At 47.6% G+C, this 27,874-nt stretch overlaps 11 protein-coding genes across 11 annotated transcripts; 6 read left to right on the forward strand and 5 right to left on the reverse strand.

The window, feature by feature from the left end:
• Window positions 1-205: 205 nt before the first annotated feature.
• BHQ10_006781 (uncharacterized protein) lies at window positions 206-934 on the forward strand (the record flags this gene model as incomplete). The annotated part of the gene is made up of 1 exon (XM_040879405.1): window positions 206-934. The coding sequence occupies one exon, from the start codon at window positions 206-208 to the stop codon at window positions 932-934; it is 729 nt and encodes a 242-aa protein (XP_040735285.1).
• A 304-nt stretch (window positions 935-1,238) lies between these two features.
• Window positions 1,239-2,134, reverse strand: BHQ10_006782 (uncharacterized protein; the record flags this gene model as incomplete). The annotated part of the gene is made up of 3 exons (XM_040879406.1): window positions 1,239-1,512; window positions 1,567-1,994; window positions 2,072-2,134. The coding sequence occupies 3 exons, from the start codon at window positions 2,132-2,134 to the stop codon at window positions 1,239-1,241; spliced, it is 765 nt and encodes a 254-aa protein (XP_040735286.1).
• A 649-nt stretch (window positions 2,135-2,783) lies between these two features.
• Window positions 2,784-4,395, forward strand: BHQ10_006783 (uncharacterized protein; the record flags this gene model as incomplete). Its single annotated transcript, XM_040879407.1, has 4 exons — window positions 2,784-2,870; window positions 2,953-3,096; window positions 3,163-3,505; window positions 3,572-4,395. The coding sequence occupies 4 exons, from the start codon at window positions 2,784-2,786 to the stop codon at window positions 4,393-4,395; spliced, it is 1,398 nt and encodes a 465-aa protein (XP_040735287.1).
• Window positions 4,396-5,202: 807 nt separating this feature from the next.
• On the reverse strand, window positions 5,203-6,959 carry BHQ10_006784 (uncharacterized protein; the record flags this gene model as incomplete). The annotated part of the gene is made up of 3 exons (XM_040879408.1): window positions 5,203-5,588; window positions 5,646-6,639; window positions 6,690-6,959. The coding sequence occupies 3 exons, from the start codon at window positions 6,957-6,959 to the stop codon at window positions 5,203-5,205; spliced, it is 1,650 nt and encodes a 549-aa protein (XP_040735288.1).
• Window positions 6,960-7,873: 914 nt separating this feature from the next.
• On the forward strand, window positions 7,874-9,791 carry BHQ10_006785 (uncharacterized protein; the record flags this gene model as incomplete). Its single annotated transcript, XM_040879409.1, has 3 exons — window positions 7,874-8,107; window positions 8,303-8,812; window positions 8,877-9,791. The coding sequence occupies 3 exons, from the start codon at window positions 7,874-7,876 to the stop codon at window positions 9,789-9,791; spliced, it is 1,659 nt and encodes a 552-aa protein (XP_040735289.1).
• A 1,041-nt stretch (window positions 9,792-10,832) lies between these two features.
• On the reverse strand, window positions 10,833-14,605 carry BHQ10_006786 (uncharacterized protein; the record flags this gene model as incomplete). Its single annotated transcript, XM_040879410.1, has 2 exons — window positions 10,833-14,056; window positions 14,128-14,605. 2 exons carry the CDS (start codon window positions 14,603-14,605, stop codon window positions 10,833-10,835), a joined length of 3,702 nt encoding a protein of 1,233 aa, XP_040735290.1.
• Window positions 14,606-15,412: 807 nt separating this feature from the next.
• Window positions 15,413-16,462, forward strand: BHQ10_006787 (uncharacterized protein; the record flags this gene model as incomplete). Its single annotated transcript, XM_040879411.1, has 1 exon — window positions 15,413-16,462. One exon carries the CDS (start codon window positions 15,413-15,415, stop codon window positions 16,460-16,462), a length of 1,050 nt encoding a protein of 349 aa, XP_040735291.1.
• Window positions 16,463-16,851: 389 nt separating this feature from the next.
• BHQ10_006788 (uncharacterized protein) lies at window positions 16,852-17,928 on the forward strand (the record flags this gene model as incomplete). Its single annotated transcript, XM_040879412.1, has 2 exons — window positions 16,852-16,889; window positions 16,959-17,928. The coding sequence occupies 2 exons, from the start codon at window positions 16,852-16,854 to the stop codon at window positions 17,926-17,928; spliced, it is 1,008 nt and encodes a 335-aa protein (XP_040735292.1).
• A 187-nt stretch (window positions 17,929-18,115) lies between these two features.
• BHQ10_006789 (uncharacterized protein) lies at window positions 18,116-23,674 on the reverse strand (the record flags this gene model as incomplete). Its single annotated transcript, XM_040879413.1, has 3 exons — window positions 18,116-18,694; window positions 18,751-23,157; window positions 23,216-23,674. The coding sequence occupies 3 exons, from the start codon at window positions 23,672-23,674 to the stop codon at window positions 18,116-18,118; spliced, it is 5,445 nt and encodes a 1,814-aa protein (XP_040735293.1).
• A 1,152-nt stretch (window positions 23,675-24,826) lies between these two features.
• On the forward strand, window positions 24,827-25,994 carry BHQ10_006790 (uncharacterized protein; the record flags this gene model as incomplete). The annotated part of the gene is made up of 2 exons (XM_040879415.1): window positions 24,827-25,379; window positions 25,441-25,994. 2 exons carry the CDS (start codon window positions 24,827-24,829, stop codon window positions 25,992-25,994), a joined length of 1,107 nt encoding a protein of 368 aa, XP_040735294.1.
• Window positions 25,995-26,651: 657 nt separating this feature from the next.
• On the reverse strand, window positions 26,652-27,216 carry BHQ10_006791 (uncharacterized protein; the record flags this gene model as incomplete). The annotated part of the gene is made up of 3 exons (XM_040879416.1): window positions 26,652-26,716; window positions 26,781-26,869; window positions 26,939-27,216. 3 exons carry the CDS (start codon window positions 27,214-27,216, stop codon window positions 26,652-26,654), a joined length of 432 nt encoding a protein of 143 aa, XP_040735295.1.
• Between the last annotated feature and the right edge of the window lie 658 nt (window positions 27,217-27,874).

Genomic DNA, 27,874 nt, shown 5'->3' on the forward strand with positions numbered 1-27,874 from the left:
GTTACCTTGCTCATACGAGGAACAACACATGCCAAATACTATTTGTCGTTTTTGAAATGACTTCAGACTCGGAGTTACCCGAGACCCCGCCTGCAGCAGAAGCAGAGCAAGCTACAGAAAAGCCTGGGAAGCGAAATGCGTGTAATATCCACCATTATACACTGTCTAGCCTAAACTCTGACTTTATAGTCTAGTCACCGAGTTAATGACATCCAGGAGCAAAAAGTCGAAACAAACCGAGCCTCAGAAACCTAAAAAGCTCACGACCTTTTTCCAGACGAGGGACGCCCTCGGGCTCTATATTGAGCGGCCAGAATCCTACCCTTCATCGGTCGTGATATATTACAATGACAATTTTGTCGCAATACATGATATGTTTCCGAAGTCATCTCTTCATCTTTTATTACTTCCCCGCGAAGCGACCAAGTTCTACCAACATCCCTTTGACGCTTTTGAGGATATCGAATTTCTACATAAGGTTCAGGAAGAAGTCAAGAAGCTACGCTCATTAGCAGCGCGAGAGTTACAACGCCGATACGGAAAATACTCGCTGCAAGAAAAAGCACGTCGTGAAGCAATGGAGCGAGACCCGCCGCCTGATGAATTACCACTCGGACGTGACTGGGAGAAAGAGATCATAACGGGGATACATGCGCATCCGTCCATGAACCATTTACATATCCATGTTATGTCCGTGGATCGGTATAGTGATCGGCTAAAGCATCGTAAACATTACAATAGTTTCTCGACGCCGTTCTTTGTTCCTATCGAGGACTTTCCTTTGGCTCCGGATGATGTGCGGCGTCATCCAAGTAGGGAAGGTTACCTGAATAGGGACTTTGAGTGCTGGCGTTGCAAAAAGAAGTTTGGGAAACAATTTCAGCAACTCAAACAGCATCTTGAGGAAGAATTCGAAGTATGGAAACACTTGTAGCATTATGGGCATAGATGACTCGTACGAAGTAAATTCACATTTTTCTATGTCAACCGAACAACATAATATGCCCAGTCAAATTGAAAGCCACTCATGGCAACCATTCAAGGTTCGTTTGTATAATACAAAACTTCTGAAGATAATATAGAACCTCACGTTTCGTATGTCATCATGTCGCATTTCCAGCGACCATTAATGAATCCGTGGGTTTGAAAAGGGTGCAAATAACACCTTGGCAGAACTTGCATCGGCACTACAGCAATCAAGCTGTAAAGGCAGCTGCAATTGACCGAAACTTTGATGCTTAAGCACGAGACTTGGATCGGGTGCCCTTGACCTTACGAGCCTCAGGCTTCTGGATGTGGTGGGCGGGGATCCAGTCGGAGTTGTAGGAACTGGCGGAGGGAACAGTGGCATCAGGAGAGGGAACATCGAGGTCAGTCTTCTTGACGGCGACACCGGCCTTCTTCGACTCGCGGCCACGTCGCTTCTGGGGGAAGTAGGGGGCGATCCAGACGGTGTAGAAGAAGTAGAAGATACCAGCGAAAAAGGCAAGGATGAAGAAGTAGAGGAAGATGCTGGATCCAGTCAATTTTTATACGATAGATTTAGTAGAGACGAGGAAAACATACATCTGAGGGTCGAAGATGCTGGTCTCGGGCTCAACCACGCTGACGGGTCCATCGAAAGCCTGGATAGTGTAGAACTGGGTGACGTTCTTGCTGATAACGGAGATCAAGTTCAACCGGAGGTCCTGAGGATGCATTTCAGTCGTGAGACTGTATGGCAAGGTCTGAGTCTCCCCAGCTGGGATCTGGACTCCATAGTTTGTCGCGGAAAGATTGCGGACGTTTGTAGAAGGTTCATCCAAAGTCGCCAGGCTTCCTCCCACGAAGTTGACGGTGATGGGGACCTCTTCGTCGTTGGTGAAAGCTAGCAAAGCTTGTGTAGCCTGGCCATTGACAAGCTTGATGCCAAAGATCTCCGACGAAGGGAATGATGCTTGCACGGAGACGGCTAGAGATGGTGCGGGGGCAGCAGCTTCTTCAACAGGAGTCTCCTATGAAGAAAGAATAGTATTAGACATGGTAATGGCAAGACAAGTTTAGTCCGAGCGCGCATTGGCAAAAGACTTACGGTCGCGAGACCTCCGGCGAAGATGGAGGCGAGGGCGAGAGAAAGGAGAGCGAAGCGACCCATGGTGACAATGACAAGTCTGCGAGAGACTTTTGCGATGCGGCAGAACCCAACAAGTAAGGGCCGGATGAGAGGAGTGAAACAAAGAAAGAGAGAAAGCAAGCAGAGAAGAAAACACGAGACAATTGGCAAAGACGGGGAGAGAAAGTAATAGAGTCGTTGAGATAAACGACATGTTGCCTTTTTCTCCACGTATGCCTCTTTGGTGCCAGCTGCGTCTTGTGTGAGGGCGGTGATTGGCGGATCGCGCGCTGGGAGGATCCGCCGAGCCGCTCTTTCCCTCTGGTGCTGCTCTGGGCTGGGTTGGCTCCTTCCTTGAATCACCATGCACGCTCGCTGCCGACCGCCTTCCTCTTATAGCTTAGCACATCCAGCAAAATAGCCGCGCCAGGCCCAAAGGAGAAAAAAATGTCAAGCCTCTGGTTGAAGCAGGACCTGCTCTGAATTTCCTCCAATTCATTCCTCTTCGCCTCTTGTCCGCTGTCAGGCACTAGATCTGACTTCCTGACGATATTTTCCTTCGCCAAACACCGAGTGATCTCAAAACACACCACCGACACCCTCATTTTTCCTTCATCAGCCACCCTGCGATATTGGCGCCCGGGCCTTTCTCTCAGACCCAGCAACTATCAGCAGCTATCAGACTGCCAAAATGATCTCAGGAGTACATGCACAGGCGCTGCTCAAGCGATATGAGCAACTGAAGATAGTCGAACTCAGCAAAAACGATCTCATCGAGGTATGAGTTCTTCATCTCGTTGCACCACCCCTAGTCGGTGTGTTTCGTGTGACGAGGGCTAACGTATGATGATACAAACTAGGATTTATTACGACGTGTGGGCGAGCTCGAAGATGCTTATTATCAAGTTAAGGCTGAACATGAACGCGAAATCCGTTACAATAGAGATATACAGCTCCATGAGATGGAACTGATGGAGCAGATTAAGCGGGTGAAAAAGATAATGGTAACCATCAACCCTCTAAGATCACGAGAGGAGTTCATATTCTGACCAGGCATGTTCAAATGACAGGATCGCGAACCGTTCGTTATTGTACTCCTCGATGGCGATAAGACGCTATTCCTTGATCAATATGTCCGCGCTGGGGAGCAAGGTGGAAAGGATGCGGCGAATAAGATGGCAACCGATTTGGGTGAATACGTCTCACAGCACCTGCCCAACGTCGCATCGCCGAAACTGGTCGTTCGAATATTTGCAAATGTCAAAGGCCTTGGTTATACATATCACCAAGCCGGCATAATCGATAAGACTTCGGTGATGGATGACTTTGTGCGAGGATTTAATGAGAGCGGCTTGCTCTTCGACTTTATCGATGTTGGACAGAGCAAAGGCAGTGCAGAAGATAAGATTTCAGGTATGCCTCCTAATTACAACGCGACTATTCGTGTGGGTACTGGACAGCATACTGACGAACTAATAGCAACTTTAAAGCTCAATATCTATAGCTGTCACTGCCACCAGATCTACCTGGGATTGTGCCATAAAAATAGCTGCACTGAGCTATTGGAAGAAACAATGGAGGATATTGACCTTACAGGACGAATCTCCATGATTGAGAGCATTCCTTCAGAAAAGGAGCTGGATGAATTCAAGGCTCCTTTTCGCATCGCCCAATTCCCAGATATCTTTCGCAGCAACAAGATTTCTTCGAGTCCCATCGCATCAGTGAAGACACCAGTCAAGACTCAGCCCACGATGCTCTCGCCTCATCCACGATCTGCTTCTTTGACGCGGACATCGACCAATACCTCGACGAGCTCCGCTACTCCAACTTCTTGGTCATCGTGGGCATCGGTAACCGCGTCAAATCCCGGTGATGTAACCCTTCAACCTTTAAAACCGGCTAGCGCTGCGGCACTGAAGACACCTGTTGTCGACCGAAATAAGCACGGCCAGCGGATCGATCGCATGGATTTTAAGACTGTCTCCAAGGAGGAATTGAGTCGAATCAAAAAGATGAAACTTTGCAACCTTTATTATCTGCTTGGAGAATGCCCGAATACGAACTGCTATCACGACCATGATTACAAACTTTCGAAAGAGGAGAAGGACGTTCTACGTGCTGTCGCTCGCATGACACCTTGCCATTTTGGAATGACATGCGAAGACCCAAAATGTATTTATGGACATCGTTGCCCTCAGAGCGAAACTGGCAAGAAAGAGTGTCATTGGGGCAGCAGTTGCCGCTTCGAGCCTGCACAACATGGAATTGACCTGAACGTGGTCAAAGTCACCAAGATTTGAGCAATTCCAAGTGTCTGATAGCCACTCACCCCCTTGTTAGTTCTCGTATCATGTTCGAAAACCATCCATTATTTTCTTCTCTCCTGTTGTTTTTCATTATTCTTGTTTTCAATATTCACGGGATTCAAGTACAGCACCGCGGCGTCATCTGGCTCGCTGCTTTCGGGACTATGGGCGCAATGGATTGGGATCGGCTTTTTCTCTAACCTGGAAGTGCTGGCATATTCCTTTCTAGTTCTGTATTTTATTCACTTTGTGTGCGGGCTCCGGTCATGTATGAGTTACTTGGGTTTATTTTCGGTATGTACGTGCTTTAAGGAGAAATATTTCGGACGGAGCAGAAAGGGGAAACTACTAGTCTTTTATTAAAACTGATTTCATTGATACACTTCATTAATACTATGTACAATAGTGATGTCTGAGATGTGCCTCTCTGTCCTTCACTCTTCATTTATCGTAGTGCCGAACAGAGCGAATCTCCTTTCCCAGCCCAGACACTCTCTATTATGTTCGGGCCCAACTACAGCGCATTCTCTGTCGCTGTCATCATCATCATGGCTGCTGACGCCTGTTCGACACGCACATCGGACTCCCCATTCCTTTATACAACATGTAAATGGTAGTAAAGAGGGACCTTTCTGCTGTGTATCCATTCCTTGACTCTTGCGCTCGTCCAAGTCTCCCCATAGGATACATAACTTTTCTTGGAGTCGGATGAAATCTTCTTTATTTTTGCGTAAACTGATAAAGTGTCAAAATTTTTCGTGGGACCTGAGAGAGATGGCAGATTAAGGGAAGCGGTACTACTCACTCTGAAGCATCAAGTTTGAGCAAAAACTCAGCATCACTTCCACTGACGAACAACTTTATTCGCTCCCGAGGCTGGCCAGGTAAGATCTGGGCGTCTTCCACGAGAAGGCAAAAGCGCCATTGCCATCTAACCCCTGGCGTTTCGGATGTAATTTCATCTTCGTCATCGCTAGAGTACGCGCGGGACCAGTCGGGAAGGTATGGCACGGAAAAGTCAGCAATGTTAGGAGGGTAATAATCGACGACTCGAACGGTAGAGCGGTATTTAACACATTGGAAAGGTAGGCGATATTGTACATTGTCAGGTAGTGATATGATATGGCTTTCATTTGGTAGAATTTCTGATATTTTCCGGCAACCTCTAGCCGGGTCTTGTGCTTGTACTGCACGCCATAGTTAGCGGTCAAAGTCAACTTTCGTTAGAGTAATTAGTGACTTACTATGCGGATTTGGTCGTGTTGACTTGTTCATTGTGGAGGGAATCTCAGTCTGACCCTCTTCTCTCTGTAGAGACTTGGCTTGCTGCTGCTGTTTCCGTTGCTCTTGCTGCTTCTTTTGCCGCTGTAGCTCCTTTCGTCTCTGCTTTGAATTCTTCTTCGGATTTCCGTCATCGCCATCGCCGAAGTCCTCAGCGAGCTTCCTCTTGTTCATCCTGTTTTGTTTCCAGTATTCACGCTTTCTTGTCTTGAGTTCGACAATACGCGGATCATCTTGGTGGTCCTCATCAAGGACTCTGATGTCAACCTGTTCCGGATACATTTTATCGGTATGCATGACGCCCTCAAGAAGACCGTTCATTTTGTCGGCCTTCACATGGACGTTCCGCAGGAGGATATAGACATCTTCAGTGACATTTTCTCGTGCATAGTACGAATGAGGATCCCACAGTGTGACCTGCAGCGTCATCCGGCCCCTAGGCCCCTGCCATGCTCTCTTTTCACGAGTAGGCCGCGTCAGAAATCCGAATGTGTCATCATCCCCGCCTTCATTTTCTTCGTCTGACTGGTCACCATAATCAAAAAGAGATTTGTTCACGGTGTAGTCTGTGACGTAAAGATGGACTCTTTCGTCCAGATAAAACATCTTGACTACATGCACAGCAAGATCGGCAAAAGTGTGCGCGGACAAGTCCTTGATCAGAGAAAATTTGTCTTTAGGCTTAGCAATAGCCTGTTTTCTGTATTCGTTTGGGGTTGAAGATTTCGCATGGCCTTTTCTTCTTGTTGAGGAAGTGACCGAAGCGGTCGAACTGAAGTGAATGACACTTTCTACAAGGGTATTTGCGTATGCCTGCTCTTCAACACTGAGAGCCTTTGATCCGGGGCTGCACACTGGCATCAAGGATCCCGGTCCTTCGAGTCGGCGGAAGATTGCCCATGAGACATTGTCTGTATTTCCCACAACCCCAGTCAATAACCCGTGAAATTGCCGTACCTTATTTATAATTTAGCGTTTTGCCATATTATGTTCTCTGAAGGACTTACTCTGAGTCGACGCAAAAGGATAACATCGTTAACTTTGACATCGGGTAGCCGGTGCTCGTCATCATTGAAATATTTGATCTTCAACCCTTTCCATGAATCATTTCCTGGTCCAAAATCCGTATCTTTGATCGTAAATGTGGCGACAAAAGAACTCCCTGCCGAACGAGTCTTGGGCATGCAATCAACAATCACGCCGATCAAATTGTGAAACCCCTGAGAGCGTCTGGCTGTATCGACGCTGACGAAACGCGATGGAAAACCTGCAGGCATTTTCTGACGGTCTATAGTTGTTGACACGCCTCATAACAGCATGGTATTACTCAATAATCATGTGTATTCATAGATGCACTCAAGCCGATGCATAATTGCCTGTCAATCACAAAGCATGGCTTTTGACGCGACAAAACGCATGTGATACGCCCAAACGCGCGTTGAGAGGTCATGTGACCTTATCGTGCTATTATCCCGCTTTGGGTGAAGTAGGTACAGCAAGCTAGGCTGAATGGGACGGATCAGGGCTAGGGCTAGGGCTTCGTATTGTCATACCTTTGCATAATTGAACCTCCTTTTGATGACAGACCCTCTTGGAGAGTCCGGCTTGTTATCAAAGTAGTTTATATTGGTCTGGCAGGTATAGTAACGTGATACAAACCCATGTGATCTGGTGTAAGTCAAGAACCAAGAAGGAAGAGCCACTGGTGATTGCAAAAGAGCCTGACGGCCCTAACCCTACACTCGTGACAGCGGTGGCAACGAGTCTTGGCAAATGGAAGCGCTTACGGCGTCTTGGGGCGGCTATAAGGAGGGGAGAGCGCCAAGCCAGGCAGAAAGAGAAAGCACCGACCAAAGGCTCTTGCCCAGAGCAACCGGGCTAACCACAACCAAACTAACCCACCTTGAAAGCGTCAACAGTTTATTCTCCTTCCTCCCCCTCCTCTCTGCTCTTCCTCTCAGACCACTTCCTGTCTTCTTCCCCTCCACTTTTCTCCAAAACAATCACCTCTTTTTTTTCTTCCCCCTGCGGTCTACTTTGACGTCCTTATCCCAAGGTCAGGCTTGCAGACTTCTAAACTCTTTTCTTATTTCTTTTACTCTCTTGCTCTCCCACTCTCAGGCGTCAACTCTTCTGTTCCCATCTTACCCCACTCACACAAAACAGTAGCTGGTCTCCCCGAACATTCACCATGGCGGACCGTTATATCCCAGAGCATCGCCGAACACAGTTCAAGGCCAAGAATCAGTTCAAACCAGATGAGCTCCGTCGTCGACGTGAGGAACAACAAGTCGAGATCCGCAAACAGAAACGAGAGGAAAATCTTGCTAAGCGGCGAGGTATCCAAACCAGCGATGGCGGCATCATCGGTGGTCAGGTTGGTGTTGATAGCGACGAAGAGGAGGGTGGCACCATTGAAGGCGAGGTAAGTCGTTTATTTCATCCCATCAGCCATCAAGTTGCAGACTCATGCGGCACGAGATGAGATTTTCTCGTTCCGCCGGTCGCTATTTGTTTGGTTCTTTGTGTTTTGGAGATTATCCGCAGACTCCGCGCCAGTTCCCGATGCAGTCATCTAATGGATGAAATGGTGCTGACAAAAAATTCTCATTGACAATAGCTCAACGTCGAACTCCCCGAGATGGTAAAAGGAGTATTTTCAGAACAGATCGACGAGCAGATCCAAGCCACCACCAAATTCAGAAAATTGCTCTCCAAGGAGCGCAATCCTCCCATTGAGCGCGTTATCGAGACCGGCGTTGTTAGCCGTTTTGTCGAATTCCTTCGCTCCCCTCACACTTTAGTACAATTTGAGGCTGCGTGGGCCTTGACCAATATCGCTTCAGGCTCCGCTCAGCAGACCCAGGTTGTCATCGAGGCTGGTGCTGTCCCAATCTTCGTGGAGCTCCTTAGCAGCCCCGAACCTGACGTACGGGAACAAGCTGTTTGGGCCTTGGGTAACATCGCTGGTGACAGCCCTCAATGCCGTGATTATGTTCTTTCTGCAGGTGCTCTTCGCCCTCTCTTGGCTCTCATCAGCGACGGACGCAAGATGAGCATGCTCCGCAATGCCACATGGACCCTCAGCAACTTTTGCCGTGGCAAGACCCCCCAACCAGACTGGGCTACGGTATGTTCTCATACACCCGAATTTAGTATTATCTTGTTATACCTATGACTAATGTATACTACAGATCTCCCCGGCCCTCCCTGTCCTCGCCAAGTTGATTTATATGCTCGATGATGAGGTTTTGATTGATGCCTGCTGGGCCATATCATATTTGTCTGACGGCTCCAACGACAAGATTCAGGCGGTCATTGAAGCTGGAATCCCTCGTCGTCTGGTAGAATTACTCACACATGCTTCTACCTCCGTCCAGACTCCCGCTCTCCGATCGGTTGGCAACATCGTTACTGGCGATGATGTCCAGACTCAAGTCATTATCAACTGTGGCGCCTTGCCTGCATTGCTCTCCCTTCTTGGCTCTACCAAGGACGGCATCCGAAAGGAGGCCTGCTGGACAATTTCCAACATCACTGCCGGAAATTCCGTGCAGATCCAAGCCGTTATTGACGCAAACATTCTTCCGCCACTTGTCAACCTTCTCTCCAACGGCGATTTCAAGACTCGCAAGGAAGCTTGCTGGGCCATTTCTAATGCCACCTCAGGTGGACTGCAAAAGCCAGACCAGATCCGCTACCTCGTGTCTCAAGGTTGCATCAAGCCATTGTGCGACCTTCTTGCTTGCCCTGACAACAAGATCATTCAAGTCGCTCTTGACGGCCTAGAGAACATCCTCAAGGTTGGTGAGATGGACAAGGAGGCCACGCAAACTGGCGAGGGTAATCTCAACCGCTACGCTCTTTTCATCGAAGAGGCCGGTGGTATGGAGAAGATCCATGAATGTCAGAACAACGCCAACGAAGAAATCTACATGAAGGCATACAACATCATTGAGAAGTATTTCTCCGATGAGGATGAAGCTGGTGGTGACATTGATGAACTCGCTCCTCAACAGACACAGACCGGGTTTTCTCTGGGTACCAACCAACAACAACCTGGTGGCTTCAACTTTGCCAACGGTGGTGGCGACTCTATGGACATGTAAACGAATTTTGGTATCACGAACGTTTCCTATGTCTAACGCCGAATTCATATATTGAACTTGTTGCTACAGTGTAGTACCAAGTCAATTCGAAAGACTCTTCATTATTTTATTCCCTGAGTCCAGGCCTGATTCCAAGTTTTTTACCCGATTTAATCCATTCGGTCTCCCATCATACAAACCCCTTTGGCGTTCGGGCACAACATTATCCCAGGTCGTTTCTTCCTTTATGCATTCCTCATTCGTCTCTTGTCTTCCACCTATACTATTTCCTCTCTCCATCCTATCAATTACAAGTGGACTGATCCCTTTGCTTTTATGATGGTCTAATGTTAGCACGATAAGTAAGATACACAATCATGTAACCCCACGTTCTTCTCATGTCATTTTAGCAACTAAACTATCAATTTATGTCGCATCAATTCTTCCACGTCTTAGGAGTATGCTCAAATTTCCGGCCCTCTTATCTGTCCTCACTCATCGAACCACCCCCCCCTTCTACCCTCACCCAAGTGAAAAATAAACGTGCCACTAACCATTGCTCCCCAACAAAAACCATCCTAGATGGTTAGCTCAAGAACATTCAAGTGGATTTAGAACTAAAAGCAATAAAAAAAAGAATAAAAATTAGATGTATTCTAACCCCTTGTAAAGTACATCATTATATTGACGTTGATAGTGAAAGAGAACAGAGGCCAACATTAGTCACCCATTAAATCTAGAATTATGATCTGGTAATGATGAACTTGTCATATGGAGCCTATTCTGGAGTAAGGAAAGTAGGGAATTCTGAACGCAAACGTACGTAGTCAATTGTTCTAAGTCAGAAGCAAATCAGAAGCAATGGTATTTTGAGAGCGAATATCATTATACACAGAGAAAAAAAGGGAAAGGGAGATAAAACCACACGAATCCTACAACCAGCAATATAAACGACAAAGAAAAAGAAAGAAGAGCAAGAAATAGAACGAGAAAAAAGCCGGCCACTCCCTGCTGCGAAATTCACTCAAAATCAAAACAAATAAATCAAGGACAACAATGTAATCAATCGCCCATTATTTCATCCTCGTCTTCGTTTTCGTCGCCGTTTTCCTCCTCTTCTCCATCTTCGGCAACGCCGTTTTCCTCTTCTTGCTCGGACCCATCCTCGCCTTCACCCTCCTTTTCGTTATTTTCATTGTCGTCATCGTCAATGTGCTCCTCAACAAGACCGCGAGCATGAAGATCTTCGTCCTCATCTTCCTCGACAGCGGCTGCATTCGCATCTGCGTCATCTTCGATGGGGTCGTCTTCTAACTCTAGAGCCTCACTGGGTTTCGACGACGCGAGTCCAGCGGCTGCACCTTGCTTGTTGCTGGGTTTGCTACTAGCAGCGGGCCGTGCTTTGCGTTCTTCCAGGAATGCGACAACTTCTTTATAGTTGGGACCCAGTAGAGATTTGTTCACGAGCAATTTCTTCTTCAGCTTGCCGCGTTGTGATCCAGAGTTGTCTATGACGCGGCCGGTAATGGCTAGAACAATCTTGCCGGTGAGCTCGCATAGTCGTTGCTCGGCCAATATCGTCGCGCGCAGTCGTTCCGTTGCAACAGACTCGTCTTCAACAGTATCCTCATCTTGTTCATCGTTCTCTTCCTCGTCATCAGAGGGCAAGTCCTTGAGGTCCTGTGCCGATTCCAATAGACCATCATCATCCTCTACAGAAGTACGAATCTCTTTCTTCAGTCTCTTAGCTAGAGATCGTTCAGCCACATCGTGAAACTTGGAGATGAGGATTTGTGTTGGGGGTATGATTTCCTGTGCGAGTCCTTGGGTTTGGAAAAGAACATCCTCATCAACATTTTCTGGACCACCTTTGACATGCATTCCAATGTTTCGCAATGTACCAAACAATGTCTGCAAATCCAGGAAAGTTGTCACCGCAGAAAACCGTATATCATCGAGAATTTTCCTTGCTTGCATGACCGCAGTCAGAGTAGCAGCAAACACGTCACGACTTTTTGCCAAGGTCTCAAAATACGATGTGCTGTACTTAGCACTGCCGGATTTGACTGCGGTCGATAAAGCCTGCACCTTCCACATAAAGTAGAAAAGCAGTGTTTTGATGCTGTTCACAACGGTCTCGGTTTCGAGACTTCGAAGCCTCTCGCTTGACTCTTCCTCGCGAATGCCACGCTTGACCAAGTGAATGAGGGTGTTGAAAGGCGCTTCTGAGCTCTGCTTGCGTTTCTTGCCTGCGGCGACTGGTACTGTTTCAATAATACTAGTGCAGTCAACGATACTTGCAAGGTTGGCTATTCTTGCGACGGTGTTAGAGAGTTCGACTAGAACACTCTTGGAAACTGATGAGCCAGCCTGAACATCTCGGTTTTGTGATATCGTGCCAAATGTGTCAATCATGTCATCCCATAGCTCCTGGACTCTGTTTTCCATTGCCTCCTTCATCTCATCTGAGCTTCGTGCATGTAAGAAGGCAACACTAGCCTCGGCAAGGACATCTTGGTCAGAGTGAGTAAGGAACTGCCGATTTATGTCGTTGAGAAGGGAGGTATAGGAAGTTGTGTCTTTTTGTAAGTTCTGAACTTTGTCCAAGTCGACGAGATGCTCCAGTCGTAGGACTGCCGAAGCTGCTTCGGGTACAGCACCGAACTTGTTCAACAAACGTGGGATTATTTGGGTAAGGTCGTGTGCCGTCTCTTCCTGCAGCTCGGGAATCTTGTCTGTTAACGACTTGATCTTTTGTCCCCGCTTGTTGATATCCGATCGAGCGATTTCTAGTATCCGAAGTTTGACCGCACAGACTAATACCTCAAGTAGGATGCTATCTTGGCCCTCTTCTAATGCAAAGAATTGACGCACGTTGCTAACCTCATCCTGTGGAGGAGACTCCGAAATCTGGGAGTGATCGTAGAGAAGATACCCTGCCAAAGATTGCCACTGTGAAAGCTCTTTCAAGTGTTCATAGATCGCTTGAGTAGCGAGGAAGAACCGCGACTCAACTGGCGCACCCGACAGTGCCTCAACAGTGCCTAGACGCTGGCGCTCTATTGCCTGATCGTCCCTTTGTCCGTCGTACGATTGAAGTATATCTGCAAGACATTTATACTTGATCCAGGATCTCTTAGGGGCCTCAAAATCGTCATCGTCCTCTTGCTCCCCGAAAGTCTCGGCAATATCCTCAGCCATCTCTTCTGTGTGGGTTTCAAAGATCTCCTGGAGATTTGCCGCAAAGAAACGACCGGCCGCTTTACGAATACGCGGCTCAGCATCGAATACCAATTGACCAACTTGATCGATCTCAGTATTTTCCATCAAGCCTTGATTTCTAATCAGGCCTAGTAGCTCAACGGTAGAGGCACGGACATTGGTGTCGGTATCCCGCATTGCCATCTCGACTAATCGACGAAGGAATCGGCCGGTGAAAGTCCGAAGGGTAGCGATACTAAACTTGATCTCGTAAATCTGGCGAAGCTGCGCGACAACAGCGAAACGTACTTGAGTGACAGAGTCCGAGAGGCCCCAACCGAGATAGCGCACATACTGGGGTTCGAAGAACATCTCCCTATGTGTCTGGATCCACCGGGCCAATCCAGAGAAACATTCGCTACGAATCTTGAAGTCAACGTCGCGGTAGCGATGAACCCACATAGTGTCAAATGCTTCTTTGAGAAGCTCTTCTATCGTTACCAGCTTCTCTTCGTTCTCTTGGATTGTATCCTCTATGGTGCTAATTCGGCCTTTGTTCGCTTGCTTCTTCCTCTTCTCGCTCTCTAACTGTTTGCGAGAGGTGGAGACAGCGGTCGCGATCTCTTCAGCAATATCGCACAAGGCACTCGCTATCGTGATTGAACATAGAGTTGCCGTATGCCTGAAGGCTCTATTTCCAGAGCTCGACATTATATTGAGCCATGTCTCCACCTTCATACCCGGAGCAAACGAGTTATATAGCAAGGAAGAGCGATGGAGACTCTCGATCCAGGAGTCGCAAAAGTCCACGATCGTAGATCGGAAGCTGCGAAAGCGTCTGTCTTTAGAAGTGAGAGGGTAGTCGGAAGGCTCAGTATCGAGATGAGCCTCTTGTAGATCTTGTATACGCTGTGGCCAGTGGTCCTCATCTGTCACATCCGCGGTATCTACCGAAAGGTCGGCACCTGTACACTGGAGGAACAGATTGAAAAGCACGCGCATGCCCTCCACAGGGTCTTTTTCGTATGCTGACAACCAGTCCTCTACCACGACATCCGTATCTTTTTCGTGCTCGAACAGATCGCCTAACGCATAGATGTTAGCATCACGAATATGATAAAACAAGTACCCTAAAAGAATCGAAGGAGTTCCTTACCAAACAGTCCTTCTGAGGTAGCATGGAAGATTGGTCTTGGCGGAGCGGTCCTCCTCTTTGGTGCCGCTTTCTTGGTCTTGCCATTAGCTGCTGGCCGAATAGCAAGTGATTTACCAGCACTGTTGGTTTTTGCTTTCTTCGCGGCGCGTGATGGTGTTGGTTTTGAACTAGGTTTTCCGCTTTGTTTTTTTCTAGTTGCTGCTCTGCGTGTTGTGCGTCTGCGTTCTCTTTCTTCTTCCTCGTCTGGATCGTCGTCTTCTGGGTCGTCCTCAGATTCCGACTCTTCCGCGTCCTCTTCGTCGTTCTCTCCTTCGTGCTCGTTCGCCATTGACCGCTTCCTCTTCTCGGGTATATTAGTGATGAGACTCACATCCTGTGAGAATAGTTGGGGTTTCCTAATTGCACGCCCGGATTTGCGCCGACTGGAAGATTCGCCGTTTTCTTCGGCGTCAGAGGATCTGGCGTCGGATAAATCCATGGCGATCGGGGTTCTGACGCACCAGAATCTTTCGTAGTGTAGTTGTTATGCTGCCGGTGTTTAAATCGGTGTTAGAATAGGCGATGTGGATGTGTCGAGGAGAGTGGGATAATCGCACGCGTCCCGAACGGGTAGAAACGCGGTACCTGGTTGAGCAAGGAACACTGGCAATTGGAAATATTAGGTTAATTAATGAATACCGGACTTGCAAATATTTAGTATTTCAAAGCAGCGAAATGAACACCAACACCAACCTTTATGACATTCTCCGTCTTTCAAATCACGAGGTCGAAATGCTTGTAATTCTCGCGATGACAGAGGACTAAAGGGTCATGATTCCTTACGCGCGACCGCAAGTGGCAGCCCGCACTTCCGTGGACATGATTGGCCGAGAATGGCGGGTCGCTCCTTCCCCGTTGGCGCATTCCCTTTTCTGCCTAGCGGGAAACACGTATCGATAAAGGCCTCAGGCTACCACGTCATATGACCTGGACCTGACCTAGCCCTATATTGTGACCTAAATGGTCTAGCGTTATCTGGTATCAAAGACCAGTTTGATTGAGGACTTGAATGTTTGTTCTCACAAGCAGCTGCATTTGCGTAACGTACGGTAGACGTACAATGGAATGAATGCGGCGGTGTTAGTGTTACATCCACTGACTACAAGCCATGACTTGAAGAGATAGTCATGAATGTGATCTTATCAAACGCCATAACCGCGCCACGAATTTTTAGAGGCCTTCGGCTCTATCTACTTCGATTTTCTCAGAGGGCATAGTCAGATCTAGCTGGAGGAAGCAAATAAATATGGAGTTCAGGTCACCGTTTGCAGCTACTGTCGCGAGTCCCGGCAAAGGCAAGGTCGTGCTCTCGATACTGCCGCCATCTATTCCAACATTGACGACCCTAACATACAAGTATCCTCTCAAACTGCTGTCACGGATTCCAGGCTTTACTCCCAATGATTCTGTCACTGGAGCAGGTGCTACAAGGCCAGTCCATTTATATTTGTTGACATACGGTGGTGGCCTACTTCCTGGTGACCATATCGATGTTTCAATCACATTAGAGCCCCGATCCCGCTTGGTAGTAACTACCCCCCAAGGAAGCACCAAAATCTACAAAACCCCACCGAAAGAAAGGGCCTCGGGCATACTTACGGTGTTGGATGGTGATATGAGCCGCCAAACCTTGGATGTACATATAGGGAGCAAGGCTGGTCTCTGCTATCTGGTCGATCCATCGGCGCCATTCAAGGATAGTCGATATGAGCAGATTCAGGTGTTCACTGTGGATGGATCTCAAACCGAACTGGACAGGAGCAGTCTATGTGTTCTTGACTGGGTGACACAAGGTCGAAGCGCGCGCGGCGAAAATTGGGACTTTCAAATATGGAAAGGGCGCAACGAGGTATGGTCTGAAGATAAGACTACGGGAAAACGACGTTTGTTACTGCGCGACTCTCTAGTATTGGATGAAGAAGCAGCCGTCAGGCCACAGAATCAGACCAACATCCAACCAAGCGGGCTCGTCCGCGAGAGGACACACCCACATGGTGTGCTAGGCACATTGATTCTTTACGGTCCGATGTTTGATCGGCTGGGATCGTTCTTTATGGAAACATTTACCTCACAGCCGCGCATTGGTGGCCGCAATTGGTCTTCTGTAACGACTGCAGAGCCTTCCAGTATTCAAGACAAAGTCACCTGGACAGCTGCTCGCGTTCGGGCAGGGTTCGTCCTGGTAAAGTTTGGAGCGAAGGATCTCGAAGCTGCTCGGGAATGGATCGGAAGCGTGATTCGCGAAGAAGGAAGCATAGCCCGAGAGTTTGGAGAGGAGGCCCTGTTCTGCATCTAGGATGTAGTCAAAGTGTACATACCAGTTCATAGCTGAGCAATGAAGTCCTCATCAATTTCAGCTTCAGTCGCCGAGAACATATAGCACGAAGCGAGATATATTCACATGGCTGTCTTGAGCGAGGTGCATCACGATCTTGGTAAAACTCCAAGCTATTTAATTTTCCAATCCACCAATGATAAACTTTAGAATCGGCTTGAACTTCCACATTAGAATGATCATGACGAACTCACAATATGCTTGTTACCCTAACCAAGCCCAGGTTGTTATCGGAACGATAAGCAGTTAGGAACAGTCCGGCCTTATCGCGATAAGAGAGCAACATAGAATTTTCTCCCAAAGACAGCACCTCACCTTTTGACCGCGAACACGATACCTGCGTATTCAAGATGCCTCACAAACACAAAAGACGTCAAAAAGATGAGGCGTAAGTCTGAGCTAAATTCAAATTACTGAATCTATATTTCAAGTCTGCTAACTCCTACTGTTCTTACAGGACCTACGACCTCCCGCCCACCACCATAGCAAAACCACTGCCAGTCCATAAAACCAAACAGTCCCCCAAACCTTCAAAGAAAACCGATACCAAAAAGCACGAGAAGCAGTCAAAAGGCACGAAAAAATGGGCGGACGACACACCGCGCGCCTTTGCGCGCCTGATGCGCTTCCAACAAGTCGGCAAGACACCCTCGGGTCTAGATGACGGTAATGACAAAAAGCCAAATAAGAAGCGGAAGCGCGGTGAAGACAAGGATGGGGCTACTGAGTCTAAATCCAAACCGACGGCATCCAAACCGTTAGAAGATGCACCAGCCCTCAAAATTCTCCCCGGAGAGAAATTATCCGATTTTGCGGCTCGAGTCGATCAGGCAATGCCTCTATCTGCAATGAAAAAATCTCAACGAACAGGCCAATCTGAAAACCTCCCCAAAATTCGCGAAGAGCGTATGACGAAACATGAGAAACATCTGCGCAAACTGCAGCAGGGATGGAGAGAAGAAGAAGCTCGAATTAGCGCCAAGGAAGCTGAAGAGAGGGAACTGAGGGAGGCTGAGAATGAGGAAATCGAAGAAATGTGGAGGGAGGCGCAGGCTGAAGCTGGAGTTGTTGTTAAGAAGAAGAAGGCCCAGCTGAAGAAGAAAAAGAAGGGGAAGAAGAAGGTAGACGATGATGACGACGTGGACGATGTTGAGGATGACGATGACGACCCTTGGGCGAAACTCAACACGCGTGAAAGAGCAGCGAAACCCCTCAACCCGCTAGAGGTCGTGCAAGCGCCGCCAGAGTCGTTGGCTAAACCGCGTGAGATCTTTAGGGTGCGACGAGGTGTTGGTGGTGCTGAAGTCGATGTTGCTAATATTCCCACTGCGGCGGGAAGTTTGAGGAGGAGAGAGGAGCTTGCTGAAGAGCGGAAGAGTATCGTTGAGGAGTATAGGCGATTGATGGCTGCAAAGAGGGGGCAGTAAATCATACCTGTGAAGAGGATGATGTCTGTATATAGAGCACACTATTATTTTTCCACAGTCCACGTAGATGACACATGATCTTCACAAATGCTTTCAATGATATGTACATCCATTTAAAACGCCAAAATGATCTGAGATATATGTAACAGTCAAAAAACGCATAAAACACTTTTCATTATAAGGGAATCTACTCCTGCAATGAGTTCACATAATCAGCTGCTCTAGCCTTGACCTCCTCTACCATCTTCTCATTGCCATCATCAGTGGCGGCGAGTTTCTCCTCGAAATCGAGCCACTTCTTGAAGAAGAAACGGGCTTTCTTAGGCTTCAGCTTCTTCTGAGTTTCTGTTGAGGCGGGCAGAGGAATGGCGCCCTTCTTCTTGGACTGTGTCTTGGGGATAGCGCTGATACCCAGAACACGCTGGAAGACACTTCGGACTTGGTCGGCGTCGCCTTGTTTGATTTCTAGATCAAGCAAGATGTTCCACAGGTCGGTACGCTTGGGAAATGAGGAAAGAAGACCTTCGAAAAGAGTACGGCCGCGCTCGACGTCACCGTTCGGCGATCGGAACTCGAGTTGGATGAACTTGCAGGTGGTGTCGATATGGGTATTGGAGGGTAAGGACTGCATGGCTCGTGGAAGAAGGTCACGGCCACGCTCGGGGCTTGCCAAAGTATCGAAGAGGAAGGTTGCGTAGTTGATGAAGAACTTTTGTCCAGAATAGACTTTCTTCTTTAGCGCAKTTTGGAACAGCTCATCGGCTTTCTACAAAAAGTTGATTAGTTACCGCCAAAATGAAATTTGAAAGTCAAATAACATACCTCGTTCTTTCCGGACTGAATGTAAATGCTGATCAAGCGCTCGTAGATCTCTTGTGTATCGTTATATTGGCAAGCGTTCTTAAAAACTTCTTCGAGGCTGTCCTCCGTGCCATATGTGTTTTCAAGATTGAGCAATGCCACCCAAATGTTGAGCTTCTCTGTATCTTGACCTATACTGATTGAACGAATGGCACGTTGACCGATTCCTCTTGCTTTGTCCACCTCGCCGAGTTCCAGTTGGAATGCCATGTATTGAAGCCACAACAGTGAAGAGTCAGGCTCACCGAGCAAGAGTCGTTCATAATCAGCTACAGATTGCGGACCGCGAGCGTCAAGATCACCAGTTTGGTCAACTTGGATCTCTGGCTTGCGGATGCGTTTCTTCTTGCCAGAGGCATCTTCGCCAGCGGCTCGACGATCAGCGATTTTCGATGTGCTTGAGTGTTCGGCATCGCCTGTCCAATCGAAGCCGCCGACATCAAGTCCTCCCTTGTCGCTCTGTGTTCGTTTAATTGTTGCTAATGCAATTTCATCGTCGTCGTCGTCGTCGTCGTCGTCGTCACTTGATTTGGATTCATCTTCACTGCCGTCTTCGATATTAACACCACCCATAGACATATCTTCAGCGCTGTCATCATCACTGTCAAGCTCAACGCCTCCAGCCTCGTCCATTGAGAGATCTTCATCATCTTCACTATCCGAGCCTTCTTCATCCCCAAAGTAGGATGCCTTGAGACCGAAAGATATCTTTTCTTGATTTGAATCAATCTTCAAAATCTTGGCCTTCACGATATCCCCAGCCTCGAATAATTTTCTAGCGTCCTCCACAGTCTGCTCAGCCATTTGGCTACGGTGGCAGAGACCGCTAACATTAGCAGAGCCATCGATTACAATGAATGCACCGAAATCCTCTACTTTTCTCACTTTTCCTGTGACAATTTGACCAACTTTCAGGTCACGAATAGTTATTGGCGTCTTGTAGTTTGGATCTAAGACAGATTCTTTCAAACTCAACTGCAACCTCTTGTTCTCTAGATCAACTAGGACGACCTTACCCTTGACCAGCTGGTCTGTCTGAAATTCATCCTTCCACTCCTTCAGGAAAGAATCAGACAAGTCGGAGATACGGACGTATGCCGAAACATTATGGCCCAAAGTCACAAAGAGGCCATTGTCTGCAACGCGGCGCACGAAACCCCTGACGACGTCGTTGGGCTTCAGCTGGTCCATGGACGTAATCTCCCGATCCCGCACAGGCAATGTTGAGCTCAAAATCTTGGACGGACGCAGTGACAAAAATATCTTCTTATTCGATTTTTCAATGTCGACGATGCAAGCACGAAGGATTTCGTTTTTCTTGTAGATACTTGTATCGATTTTAGAATAATCATCAGCCATGTCTGTAAGGTTGACGGCTCCGACCAGGGTGTCGCTAAGCTGCATGATGATCTGTTTATCGGTAACCTTTGTGACTCTTCCAGGAAGAATCATGCCCTTCGAAAGCTTGTCAAACGAAAGCTCTCGGGCAGACCCCGACTTGACGGAAAGATCCAAGTGACCCTTATCCAGATCGACACCTGTGACACGCACTTTCAAAGCAGATCCGACCGGGTAGTTGCTTCCCAGATCAGCCAAGGTGGAAAGATCGTCACTGAGATCAATAGCTCGCACTCGGCCACGAACATTGGGTGAGATGCTGACCCAAAGATAGTCGTCGGCAATATTGTTGACAAAACCGATCATGGATGAGCCAACTTTGACTTGCTCGAGAGTCAGTGGCTTGGGTTCAGCTGCAGTGATGAAGCTAGGCTTTGCTGACAACTCATATACAGGGTGCTTGCTGGTTCGGTGGCTGATTGGCAGGAATCTATGGCTGCGGGCGTCGTGCAATCCGAGAATACGAACAGGAAGGACCTCCTTGACGCGAAATTTTTGTAAAGGCTGCTTGCGATCCTTGATGTCGTCCCATTTGTCGAAAACCTCCGAGACGTCAATACGCCCTTGAAGATTATCCGCTAGTACAACATTGATTTGTGTATCCTTGACGGATGCGATCCTAGCTTTCGTGACTTTTCCGACCGTGAGATCGGCGGCTGTGTGAATGCTTTGGTCGACTGGGTTGCCTAGATTTTCATCGTCAGGAAGAGGTTTTTCTTTCGACTGTTCTTTTCGGCTAGCTGTAGGCAACTCTAACGGGCGCATGGTTAACGTGAAGCGTTGGTTGTCCTCGTCGATCTGATGAACAATTGCAGTCAACGATTGAGATGGATATAAACCAAAATCAGGCTTGTTGGCGTGTTCGTCGTCGACAAGACGTCTAGGTAAAAGACCATTGAGTCCACCAAGGAACTCCACGAAGATTCCGTGGGATGTTGTACCTCTCACGAAACCGGTTACTTCTGTGCCTACCTCGAGTTCTTCGAACGTCGCTGGAAGACTATTCTTTTTGAGTGCCTTCCTGAGACTTGATTTGTGTGTGACTTTGATCAACCGGTGAACTCTTTTAGCTTCTAGAACCAACAGATCTGACAGCTTCTGACCGACTCGGACCTTGGCAAAAGCGGATGCAACTTTCGCAGCGTCACCATCAACCAGGTGAACAGCGTTAAGTCGGGCTGTCACGCCATATTTATCAAGTTTCAAGAGTAAGTCGTCGCTTGATTTCTCGAAGACGGTACCGGTGACTAGAACTCCTGGACGAATTTCACCAAAAGCCTCTCTGTAAGCCTCAGAAGATGTTGAAGGATCTTTGCAAGAAACAACGAGTTTTTCCGCAGCGGTATCTACACTAATTGCGTGAACGTTGACGACTTGGCCCCTTCTGAAGTGTTGAGATGGGTCTTTTATATATGCCTCACTCATTTCAGAGACTGGCAGGAAAGCCCTGACAGTTCCGTAGAATTGAACAGTTGCGCCATTTGGTTGAATATTAATCAGTGTTCCAGGGGATTGTTTACCAGGAACTATGTCGTTGTAGTCCTTCCAGATGGCAGAGTCGCTATTGAGCAGACTCTTCTTCAACGTGAGACGCATCTGTCGCTTTTCGAGGTTGACCGATAGTACTCGGGCAGATACAGTCAAGCCTTCGCGGAACTTTTTCTCGGGGTGTTGCAAAACTGTATCAGCAAAATGCATTGATGGCACTAAGCCAGAAATACCATCTGCGATTGACAAGATGAGGCCGTCAATTCCTTCTGGGCCGATGAGCAACTTCTCAATCTTTCCTTTGACGACTTCACCCAGGGGAACATCTTCAAGTCGAATATAAGGCTGCTCAATCACTTTCTTCTCGAAAGACAGCAAGTATAGATTATCCACAGAGTTGTGACCAATGATCCGTGCTTTGTGTTTGCTGCCAGTCTTGAATGGGCCCTGTTCTGGTGATATTGTCTCCACATTCCCATCAGTAACCCTGGAAATGTGAACGAATCCAAGATGCTTGAGAGAGCCGAACGCTACGTAAAGACCTAGACCAGGCTCGACTGTAGTGACTTTGACGTCCAGAATGGTTCCAATCGAGGGCGAGGAGTTCTTCTGGGTAGATGGTGTACGCTCCCAGTCTAATACGTTCTCCAGTATAGAGGCGCCAACTTTGAATGGTTCGGCCGCAGGAAAAGTGCATGTTATTCTGGCCTTGATCTTTGCACCAAGTTGATACTTGTCGGTAAGATTAACAGACCCAGAATTCGCTCCTGAATGAACAAAGTCAATTGTGACATCTAGTAGACCCATGATCTTTCCAACCAATCCTGTCTCTGTGACTGATGTCAGAAGCACCTCAGCAGTAGTTCCAGGAAGATAAGCTTGAATTGTTGGTGCGAGTTTGAGAACAGTCTTGGGCGATGCTGCGGTCTGTAGTTTGGATGAAAGCTGGAAGATTGTTCGGCTAGCATTGACGCCGGTAACAACACAGAGAAGCACGGCACCTTCTTTGATATTCAAGTCATCCGTTGAGGCCATGAAGCCCTTCATTTTCTTTCCGAAGCCGATATCCATGACACAACCGTGGTCTTCTACACTGGCGACAGAAGCTTGAACCATGGCACCTTCGACGAGGTCGGACTCTGCCAAACCTGAGTTGGTTTGCCTCGGGTCAAGTGTGAGCTCAATTTTCTTTTTATTTTTGGCAGCACCAGCGTCTGTGGAGCTACTGCCAGTCGATGTGACGTAGGCGCGCAGATATTGTCCAATGTAGAAATAATCCGATGGGTCGAGAGAGTCTTCTTCTGAGTCTGAGTCCTCATCTTCATCCTCCGCATTCAGAACCTTTTCAATCTTCTTGTCGAATGCTTCCGAGATCGCAGTCAGAGGAACATAGCCTGTCAGATTGTTGGGGAGTGCTAAGCCGATGTCATGGGAGTTGATGCTAGTAACTTGACCGAGGACCATGGTTCCTATAGTTAAACGCTGAACAAGAAGAAATGTCAGTGCTGTTTAGAGAACCATCGACACCATTGAAACACACCTTGAAGCTGAGACCTTCAACTCGGACTCCTTCCTTGGCCTTCTGTTCAGTGTCTCGAGACTTTTTGTTCTTTGACTTTCGGGATTTCTTAGTAGAAGCCGGTTTTTCGCCTTCGTCTTGCATATCGACGTCGGCGTCTGAAGTATCATCGTCGAATCCTCCGACCGGTTTACCAGATCGCTTCTGCTCGAAAAGAACATCTCTAGTGGCTTGAATCTGAATTTGCTTGCGCTCAAGTGGAGTCAGAACACTTCCACCTCCACGAGGGAACGATGACTCTTCATCGCGAAGGACGGAGACCGCTGTATCTGGTTTTCGGGTGGTTGTCTCTTTTGAGGCATCCTTGACTGGCTTCGATTTCTGTTCTGCTTTGGCGGCGTCCGAACTGACTCGAGCACGCTTCTGATTTTTTGTGGCGGAATCGTCTCCGGTAGTCCCCTTGCGCTTAATTGGCGCCATTATTGTGAGAACTCCGAAGGTGAGAACGGGTTTCTTCCTTCGATGTAACAAACAGTCGTTTGAGACGTGCGGGCGATGAAGCCAAAAAAAATTCATAGCAGATAAGGAAGCTATCAGTGCGCTAGTCTTTCGGGGGTTAGCGCATTTCTACTTCCACTAATCCATATATGGAATAGGCCAGTCGGCTTTTGATGCCTTACAAGTCAGGCAGAAAGAAGTATCCAGTAGCCCTAACTCGACACACCTCTCCAATCAGAACAACCAACAAGCTGCTCTTATGAAAAAATTTCGATTGAATAATCGGGGCAACATCATGAAAAGAGCGCATTTTCTTTATCTATGGCTTATTGAAGCTCGGCGGACGACGAAAAGGTGTAACCAACAAGGCTATTGAGCAGTCGTACTGGGACTCTCGCGGGGCAGGTAAATCAAAAGCAATTTTTTGTCATTCTAATGCAGCATATAGATGATGTGAAGGAAGATTATTGAGGACAGTTCTAAAGAGAAGGTTCATTGACCTTTGTGCAAGTATCTGAAAGTGTGACCGTCCGTCGAAGCTTCTCGTATGACAAACAAGCAAGGATATTGAGGCTTGGAAATAAGAGTCTAGAATGTGAATTATAGCGAACCATTTCACCTCGTCCGAAATTTTTTGAATTAATGCCACTCAATTACGCGAGTCTATTGGCTCTAGATACGAACAAGCATCAGACAAATCTTCAGGCTGGTTGTCCTCATCTTTGAGTCCCCACATAGAAGCCCTATTGATACCCAAAAAGGGTAAGTCACACACATCCGTTGGTTCTGATGCTTACCGGCCTGCCAAATCAACGATCTTCAGCAAACATTAATTGATGAAGGATGGTTATATTCGCATCTTTTGAGCCAAATAGTTATTCGTGCAGAATTGACAGATCATTATGCAATATAATGCTGCTGTGTTATTCAAGCTGTTTCTGGGTTGCCGCTCAGTTTCCACGAGAAGAGAGGACATCTTCTCTTTCTTCATCCTGGGATAATCCTTAAGATTGTGCTACATGCAATAAAATCCACTGAAAATTCTTGTGATTTGGGCTGGCACCATCAACGTATCATCTCAAGGCTTCGTCTTCTCACGAGCAAGTAGCAACAACACCCTACAACGTTGAGATCATGGAATCCTACCATAGATCTGCGCAAGCAATCCTTGCTCCAGCGTTGTCACTTCTGAGCCTGGTATTGTGTATTCCACCGATGATATGGCACGCATCAAACCGCAACTGGGGTGCTGCTTTCCTCGTCGTCTATGTCATGTACGGCGACCTCGTCAACATCCCCAATGCTCTGATCTGGCCTACGGATGACGTCAACTCCTGGTGGGACGGCGCAGTCTACTGTGATATCCAAGTCAAACTCAGCCTTGCAACTGAAGTCGGTATGCCGGGTGCTTTGCTGTGTATATTTCGCAGTCTTGCTCTTGTCATGGACGTAAACAAGTCTGCTCTGATCCCGACTCGAGGTGAAAGGTTGCGTAATAAAGCTATCGATGTATTCTTCTGCATCGGGTTGCCGGTCCTTGCTATGGCAGTACATTTCATCGTTCAAGGAACTCGATACTACATCTTTGCTGTCGCTGGTTGCAATCCTACTATGGACGAGAGCTGGCCCAGCTATGTGTTTTTGGCGTGGCCTCTTATCATCTGCATGGCTGCAGCTGGGTATTGCAGTTAGTTATTACCTTCAATATTGCTTTCTGATTCTTGAAAGAGCTAATCGTGCTCTCACAGTTCTCATCATCGTCCGCCTTATCAAATACACTTCCGAATTCTCCGCGATACTGGGTGCATCTCGAAGCAACCTAACCAAACAACGCTTCATCCGTCTCTTCGGACTTTCCTTGCTCATGATCCTGTTTATCTTGCCCCTGCAAGTATACATCTTTTATACCAACATCCAAACTCTATCGCCCGCCCACCCTTACTCCTGGAAGGCAACACATGGACTGAACCTTTCGCACATCACAAAAGTGCCAACCAATGGAAGACTGAAATTCGATCGTTGGCTTTCACCCGCTTTCAGTGTGCTCATCTTTATCTTTTTCGGATTGGGACAAGATGCGGCGAACATGTACAACAACTTCTTTAATGTTGTTGGTCTCAAGGGGTTCTCGATGTCGTTCTCGAGCTGGAAGTCTACATCTGTGTCTTCCTCATCGTCCGGCGAGAACAACAAGGGTAATAATTGGTATGACTCGTTGCGGTCAAAGAGTTCCTGTTGGTTGGGGTCGAGACGAGCGTATGTATCTGCAATTGTTTGGGTGGTGTATATCGAACGTTACTGACTGTGGTATAGAAGCAAAGGAACCATTAACACATCTCTCAGCTCGTTGCATACGAATACTCTCATGTCAGACGGATTTGAAAGACAGTATCAAGGTACAGACATTGAGATGAAATCACTTGCTCGAGAGTGTGTTCTCGATGGCAGGATGTATACGAGAAATGACTGTAATGTTTAGAATTGCGCTTCTCGTCTCACACCACACTTTTTCATTTCTCAAGAATCGTCTACGACAATGTAGATGCATTTTTCATTTTATCATCGCTTTCAAACACATGTATCTACGATACGACAGTAGTTATCTTTGCTATAGTCAATTAAACGGGGTTAACATCAGGATTTAAGATTCACATTGAACATACTAACATCCGTCATCATACAGCGATTCTAGCAGGTAACAAAGAGATAAAAAGAAGAGAATGGTCATATATATCACCAAACCACCATAGACTGTCTATCATCCAAAATACACCAAAAAGTTTTCAAAGGGTATAACTATAACACACATCATCGTCTTAATCAACTACTTCGTACATAAAAAAACAAATGTTGGTATGAATGACACATAGATAGAAGCTGTGTCTCAAAAATTACTTTCCCCACAAAATGTTCGCGAGGTGAGATTTGACAATGTTGGCCATATATCGTAACAATCACTTTACTGAGTTCCCTCGCTGCCGGCCTCGTTGCCAGTTTGGGGACGCTTGAGGACTTCGAGTGTTCCTGTATATGAACAAGTCAGCTATGTGTTTGCTACCAAGAAATCGAGAACAGGGGATAGACGAACGTTGCACAATGTTCAAGCTGGATTGTTTCTTGCCCTCGGCGTCTTCGTAGACACGCACGCTGGCATCACCTTCGACGTAGACTAGGGTTCTGTATATCGAGAACACCACTGATTAGCATTTGAGAATTTATGCATCAGCTGAAAGAGGTAGCACGCACCCCTTCTGAAGACTCAAGAGATGGTCGCGACTGGGACCCTCGGGCTGGAAGCTCGCAATACGGAACCAGCTTGTTTGACGGTTGTCCTTGGGTCCATATGAGGTTCCGACGACGTACTTGACGACATCTTGACCGGTGGATGTGGCCTGGATCTCAGGCTCGGCAGCTAAACGACCGGTGACAATGAGGCGTGCGACGGAGTGGGTGGGCGATGTGCTGAAGGAACGAGCAGCTGCGACGGCTGCGCGGGTGCGGAGAGAGGATCGGATGGCCTGCATTGTGTTATGAGAGGCACTTGTGGACTGTTGGTGGACAAGTATTTGTCTGATTCGGAGTTCTTGTTGGTGGGCTGTCTGGCTGATGGATCGCAAACTCTTGATGCATTGAGCACTAATGCGGTGACGATTTTAAGGAGGTAATGCCATCTTGCCGTTTCGGGCGGAGTTAGCTGACCGCGTCGACACGCGATCGGTCGGCGCATCACGTGATGTGATTGGCTCTCTTGCTTTTTATCACGCCGCCTTGGTCCTCTCCTTCCATCTCCTTTTCGTGAGTGTCGCCCACTCACCCTTGCTGCCATGATCGATTAATCAGGATGACGGCTGTGCATTGCAGTACATTCGACTGATAACGACAGTTCAGAGCTGAGAATGGAGATCAATTGCCGTCCAATACACCGCCAACTGACAGCGCACATGCGCTGCGAAGAGCATCTTGAGTCCTTCAGGTAGATTGATCGCTCGAAGCTGACTATATAGAGCCTACAGAATAGGTATGATATCAACATTGCGGTCAGTGGACTAGGACTCTAACCCGAGGGCCATATCGAGACTATTTGATCCGATCTTCTTGACTGTCGACCTGATTTCGGTGCAAAGAACCCGTGGAACGAGTTTGTTACATGGATTAATCAGCCTCACTCAATCCGGACGAACT

This window comes from Talaromyces amestolkiae (assembly GCF_001896365.1).
Source record: "Talaromyces amestolkiae strain CIB chromosome Unknown scaffold13.1, whole genome shotgun sequence".
Taxonomy (NCBI): Eukaryota; Fungi; Ascomycota; class Eurotiomycetes; order Eurotiales; family Trichocomaceae; genus Talaromyces; species Talaromyces amestolkiae.